Below are 7,008 nucleotides of genomic sequence, written 5' to 3'. Positions count from 1 at the left end.
TCAGGGCAGACTTCCAAACCCTCACAAACTTGGTCACCCGGCGATCCACAATTGACTGCTGGAAAGCTCTAGACCATGACGCCTAACCGTGTGAAGGATGCACAGTCCTCAAAGGTAAAAGGCTTCAGTCCCACACAGGAACAACTTCTTCAGTGATGCTCAATCACTAGGTTTGGTTTGTGGTTTCGGTGTATGGTGTATTTCCTCACTGATGAATTACTCTCGAAGACTCTGAGGAATTGGGTTGCTCTTATGACAAGTGTCAGTTTCTAACGGAGCAGCCAACCAGCTAGTGGTTGTGGGGGTGGCTATTTATAGCCTGGGAGCATCCCGACATGATTTGACACTAATGCCCTTAAATAATATGACCGTTGGAGTGGATAAGACCAGTGACTTGGCGTGGCTATCGAAACGGTCGGAACCCTCAACTGTGAGAGTCCTCATGTCACTCATATTCCCCACTTGAGGCTTTTGGTAGGATTAGGCTTGGGTTGAGCATCATGAGGAAATTCATTCCAAAGTGTAACTTCGACCCCCTTTAACAGTACAGTGTTCCTATTACTCAAATGCGAAGAAAATAAAACAGAAAGTGTAAATCTTCATGCTTCAAATTCTTCAGAGTGATTTTCTTCGGGACACACCGGATTCCTCAATATCAGTATCTTCATGAGGAATATCAATTTCATCGCAGATTCCTCACGATTCATTTCTTCAGCTTCAGACCAATTTCCTCAACTGAAGACATATATTTTTAGGGGTCGATATTCTTCAAATATCTCAAACTCCTCAATGACTTATAGATCGTGTGTACACTCATAAACACATTAGATATTTAACCTATAAGTCTTCAAACCACCAAAATCACTAAGGGGCACTAGATGCACTTACAGATGTCCTCTATCATAACTCTCTAATTCACTTGGTTCAACTATTGGCTGATTGATTACATTTGGGGGAGGAGCGGAGGAGGGGTCAACAATGAGCAACTTCGGGGTCCCTCGCTGTTCTCGTCGAAGTTGGCATGGGCGAAATAAGTGTGGTTATGGAGGCGATGCTCCGTGATGATCGGAGCTGAGATGCGGCGGTGGCGGCTGGCCGAACCTAGGCGAGCAGCTGCGGAAACCTGGAGCGAAGGGAGCGCTAGTTGCCAAACACAAAGAAAGGGATCAGGAGATCCCGGACAAAGAACACACAAGGGCAACGTCAATGAAACACAAACTCAAACGACATAACACATATGAGAATCGATACCAAAGCTAAACTAGTGGTGTAGACACTGACATGCATGGCCTACCACGAAGGGCCCAACCTCGATGCAGGAGAATGCATGCTTTTTCACAAGCTTAAGAGTTTTAAGCGATTCATGCAACACAATCATTCTACTAACTATTGTCACTCCCTCCGTCGTCTCCGTTTATAAAACCAAATAATTATAAAATACTTAGACGCGGTGCATTAACTTTCATCTCTTTTCTTAACTTTTTTTTTCATTTGCTTGACTTTCACATCGATCGAGTTATAGCCGTGACACCAACTAGGCTGCTACATTGGAAATGATGTTCTACCAAGCACGGGAAATCCCGTGGATGGCGAAACCATCCATTTCTTGGAGATTCGAACACACGTAGATCTGTCCCGCTATAGTTAACGCATGTTGCTTATTCAACTGAATTCTACTCCATCACATCAATCATTTACTATACTTCATCCACAATACCTTCACTACAGATTGCACAAGCGCTATGCTCTGTCCATCACATCGTCATGCTCCATTTACATGTTTTTTCACAATACTTACAAGTTAGACCATTTTATCTTATAAACCAAAAGTACAATTAAAGACACATTCTCACATTTATGCTTCTAGTGACGACGGCTTCCAAACAAGACAATTCTGGAGTATACAGATCAATCATTGTGACCGTATGCAAGTGGTATGCTACTGCTTGCTCTTGGCCTCTTTCTACCACTTGATAGAGAATCTTGTTAGGAAACTCAGATCTATCTATCCAATGACAAGGTGCATGCATCGACTTGACTATGCATGTCCGATGTCTTCTGTCCGTTTGGGACTATATTATTAATTGCCACCCCAATTAAGTGCATAGGACAACAACAATCAGTTGGCCAACTTGTAGCCAATCAGTTGGCCGCATTCATGCATGTGTTGACTGACCCGATCAACCTCTTTTCATGAAGCACTTCGTTGCCAATCAAAGGCCCTTATCGTTACCAACCAATCAAAGACATGTAAGAGCAAGTACAATAAAGCTGAGTCAGTTGGCTATAAGAAATAAACTAATATATTTTTATTTAGTTAGAGAAAAGAGAAGAGGAGAGAGAAAGTAAGCGGACTCTTACCTAAGAGTCAGCTCTAGCACGTATTCCTGGGCATTTTGTAAGTATGAAAGGTGGATCGTATAATAAACAAGTAGCACACTTTTACAATGAACTATTGTACATGTTGACTATAAGGTGAGCTATAGATGACATGGCAATGGCTTATAGCCAGCAGCTGGCTATACTATTGTAATTGCTCTAAGTAGCAGTACTCGTCTTCCTTGGTTTATACGAGCCTCATCAATTCTTAAAAGAAAAGGAAAAAAAATATAAAGCTTACAAGCCATTTGATCATGTGCATATCACACACGAACACTATCTTGGGTATCTTGATGACAACAAGTATTCTTCTTCTTGGCTATATTGTCTGCTCACCTCCTCCGTGCTTCCACCGTCGATCATTTCACAGCTTGGTGCATCCATACTAGACATCTCGACAATTTCATGGGGTACTCGAAGGTTCTCGAGTGTCATTTCCACTTGCCTCATGGTTGGTCGGTGGCCCCCTTCCATCCTTACGCATGCCGCTGCCAAGAGAGCTACCTCTTCAATTGTCTTTCCTCCTTCTATCACGACCTGAGGATCTAACAAACTAGCGAGGTCGCCGGTTGCGAGCAAAGCGGTGAAATATGCAACAAGGCTTTTCTCCTCAGACGATCGGTATGAGCACGGCTTTTTTTTGGTAAGCAGCTCCATGAGGAGAACGCCGAAGCTATAGACATCACTCTTCTCTGTGAGTTGTCCGGAGTAGTAGTACATGGGGTCTAGGTACCCGAATGTCCCTTGGATGGCAGTTGCGTCCCCTGTTTGATCGATCGGAATGCACCTTGATGCTCCAAAGTCTGACACCTTTGCTATGAGAGTGCCATCTAATAGGATGTTCTGAGATTTGATATCTCTGTGGACTATAGGGATTGACACGGCTGAGTGAAGGTAAGCGAACGCTCTCGCAGTCTCCGTGGCAATTCTGAGGCGCTCCGCCCATGGCAACGATACTTCAGTCTCTTCCAGATGAAGATGATCATAAAGGGTCCCGTTGGAGATGAACTCATACACCAACAACGGCACCTCCGTCTCGAGGCAGCACCCAAAGAGCTTCACCACATTTCGATGGTTGATCTGCGAGAGGATGGCTACCTCGTTGATGAACTCGTCGATCTCCCTCTGGACCACGACCTTGGACTTCTTGATGGCCACAACGTGCAGGTCTGACATGATCCCTTTGTAGACCGTCCCGTGCCCTCCACCACCGATCTCTCGAGCTTTGTCGAAGTTGTTGGTGGCCTTCTCCAGCTCCACCAAGGGGATGATCATCCTCTCAGCAATGTCCGCCTTTTGCCACACCAATTGCTGCAACAGATGTCCCCTGTTTTGCCTAAAAAATTTCTTCTTCGAAGCTTTTGCCCTCTGCTGCTTCAGCTTCCGGGTCACAAAAATGGCACCAAGTACTAGGAAAAGAAGGCCAGCGCCACTGCCGATTCCTATGCCGACACCCAAAGCTGAAAACGAAAGAGAAAATGTGTCATGGTTCAGAGTAAGAACCATTCCATAAAATTCAATTCTTCCTGACGTGCAAGCTCACATGTGTACCACCAATGGTGTTATGTATGCTCTGCTCACCTAGAGATGATTTCACGCAGCCATCTTTAATCTTGGGGTTGCCACGGGAGCCGGGCGGACACCGGCACTGGTACGCTCCGAGCGTGTTGGTGCACACGCCGGAGCACATGAACATGTCCGGCAGCGCGCACTCGTCGACGTCTTGGCATCCGTCGGTGAGGTATGGGTTGCCCTGGTACCCGCGCTTGCACTTGCACACGTAGCCAGTGCGGTAGTTGTTGGTGACGTTGAGGCATGTGCTGAGGCTGCTCCGGCACACGCTCGTCGCCGCATCCTGGGGGCAGCCCGTTGCTACATCCTGCGGTTGCAGGGGCCGCTTGGAGTCCACCACCCACTCCAGCACCACCGGGATCGCCGTCGTGCTGGAGGAGTCCGGGAGCGACTTGTTGAGCAGCGCGGCGGATTTGCCCTGGAACCAGCCAGTCTCGGCGATGCGCACCGCGATGGGCAGCTGTTGGTCCATCTCCTGGTTGAGGTCCAGCCCGGCGAGCTGCACGCTGTAGGAAGGGCGGCCGATGGGGATGGGCGTCTCGCAGCAGCCCACACCGGCGCACGCGGCGACCTCCTCGGGGGAGATCGTGCTCAGAAACATGTCGGTGACGGGGCAGAAGGCGGAGCAGCCGACGATGACGTTGCCGCCTTCGCCGAGCAGCGTGGCCTGCTGGTTGCACCCCGTGACCACGAACCGGTTGCGCGTCCCCGACACCACGAACGGGCCGGCGAAGGCGTCGGCGCCGAGCCCGCCCCACTTGCCGCTGGACGCGAGCATCGCGAGGCCAGTGCCGTTGCCGCTGCCGGTGAGGTTCACGGCGCCAGCGGTGTCCATGACGCGCACCGTGGAGTTGGCCAGCGAGATGTCAACGACCTCGAGGGTGCCTCCGGCGCCGCCGATGAGCAGCCGCTCTCGGCCGAGCGCCCGGTCGCAGGTGAGGTTGAAGCCCAGCAAGTAACACCCTTCCCCGATGCCGAATGGGTACGGCACGCTCACCCCAGCACAGATGGCCGGACAGTCTGGTGCAGCTCCGGTGACCTGAGCCACTGCCGTCGTCGAGAAGCAGAGCTGAAAGAGCAACGCCGTCAACGCTGCCGCCTGCATCGCCATCTTCTATCTTCTGCGGGCGTACATACCACTCATCACCCACCTCTATATAGTAGTACTTCTGAAATACTTGTCGAAGAAATAGGTATATCTAAATGTATTTTATTTTTAAATTAATCCACACGGAGGAAGTAGTACGTGTCATCGATCTTCTCGCTTGACCAAACAGGTGCATGCATCACTGTTCACGCGTTGACTGACTAGCCTTATCTATTTGCAATACAAGGCATAGCAAAAAAAAAAAAAAAAAGTTCATTCGGTTGTGCTATATACGTATAATTCAGTCAGCTGGGATTTTTTTCTCCAAATAGAGGGTTGTATCAATTAAGTAGAGACCGGTCGAACTGGGCAAAACTATGAGCTAAATTGTTGACCCTTCTATCTATTTTGCAAAATTTAACTTCTCTGATCCCCTGTTTGATGGCTTGAAATTTTCTTCGCAATGGCTTCAATTTCCGATCAAGCAAGAGACGAGTCGTCTAGCGCATTTGCCACCTAACTACAATTTGTCTCAACGATTAGGGGTAGATCCGTACCTACATCGCCTTCTGCAATCCTTCTAGACATGCCAAGGCTTTAGCACAGTCCGCTCTATTCCACCACAGTATATAATCCCAAGCTGATAAAATAATTCTTCCATCATGATCTTCAACCACAACGCTCATGCGCTTCACTACTCCTACTTTTCTCAAAGAAACTTGCATCAACATTGACTGTGGCCCACCCAAGCTCTAGCTTTTGGCATCCTTTTTTCCTTTGTATTATCATGTTGTTGCAAGTTTGGTAATTTAACCATAGGCCTTTTCCCGTTTCGTTCTATCTCAGCATTTTCGTTCGAGCCATGTGGAGGTTTACAAGGTAGTTTTGCAGAAAACGAGCATAACCGGAAAAACCTTATACCTTTTTGCAAAGATTGTATCATTTCTATGGTGCCAAAAAAGGCCACTAAAATACAATAAATTTGTGTTTTAGATCTTCACTCACCTTATCCAGCAGCAGCACCAGGACCCAATCCCTTCTAGTGTATTTTATTTCATGCTTGGGAGGGGGGTGGGGGTTGGGGTGGGGGGAATGTTAGAGATTACATACATCTTTCAACTCATGCCAAATGGTCCTTGCAAATTTGCATTTGTGTGTCATATGGAATCCTGTTTCATCAGGAGCCCCACATACATTACAATCTGGGTGAGACCCAGCATGCATCTAAATCGATTAGTCTCCATGTAAGGATATGCACATTTTGGGGTACATCTATGATCCCCTCACATATTCTCACTGGATCCAATCGTCTCAAAATTATTTTCGTCCATGGCTAGCCGGTATGCGCTCCGAACAGTGCAAATTTTGTTCTTTTCTAGCTGCCAAGCAATATAATAATCTTCATCATAATTTAGGACTCGGATACTCAAAATATCATTTGCGTCTTCGCGTGTAAATATACGCCTGGTAGTATCTTCCAGGAGCGACTCTCCCAGTCGATAAGGTCGGTTACGTTCTGGAGTTTGTCAGATTTGTGTTTATTTTCATGCTTCCTCTTGGGATCCAATTATCTCTTTAAATGTGAACACTATTTCCATTGCAGATGCGTCAAATACATCCCTTTTTAAAGAATTCCAAACCATGCATGATTCCCTGCCAACCCGACGAAGCATTATGGATAAATGTCGTGTCTAGCATATCATCCCCATGATAATATATCGCCTTAAGTACTCTCGCACACAAGTCGTCGGGATATGTAATAAGTCGCCAAGCTTTCCTAGTGAGGAGAGACTGGTTAAAAACTTTAAGGTCTTTGAAACCCATTCCTCCTTGGATTTTCCGTTTTGTAAGTTTCTCCCAACTCGGCCAGTGGATATGTCGGTGAACTTTATCATCTCCCCACCGAAATTCTCTATTCATGTGCATGAGCTCCTCACGAAGGCTTACTGAGAATTTGAATACACTCATGG

The 7,008-nt window shown here is 47.1% G+C and overlaps 1 protein-coding gene across 1 annotated transcript; it reads right to left on the bottom strand.

The window, feature by feature from the left end:
* Positions 1 to 2,399: 2,399 nt before the first annotated feature.
* Positions 2,400 to 5,062, bottom strand: LOC123452010 (wall-associated receptor kinase 3-like). The gene is made up of 2 exons (XM_045128581.1): positions 3,961 to 5,062; positions 2,400 to 3,839 (listed from the first exon to the last, which is right to left on the bottom strand). The coding sequence occupies exons 1-2, from the start codon at positions 5,060 to 5,062 to the stop codon at positions 2,656 to 2,658; spliced, it is 2,286 nt and encodes a 761-aa protein (XP_044984516.1). The 3' UTR covers positions 2,400 to 2,655.
* Positions 5,063 to 7,008: the final 1,946 nt, after the last annotated feature.

The sequence above is a fragment of the Hordeum vulgare genome, chromosome 5H, assembly GCF_904849725.1.
Source record: "Hordeum vulgare subsp. vulgare chromosome 5H, MorexV3_pseudomolecules_assembly, whole genome shotgun sequence".
Classification (NCBI taxonomy): domain Eukaryota; kingdom Viridiplantae; phylum Streptophyta; class Magnoliopsida; order Poales; family Poaceae; genus Hordeum; species Hordeum vulgare.
The sequence above is the reverse complement of the archived record's forward strand: the minus strand, read 5'-3'. Positions and strand labels throughout refer to the sequence as shown.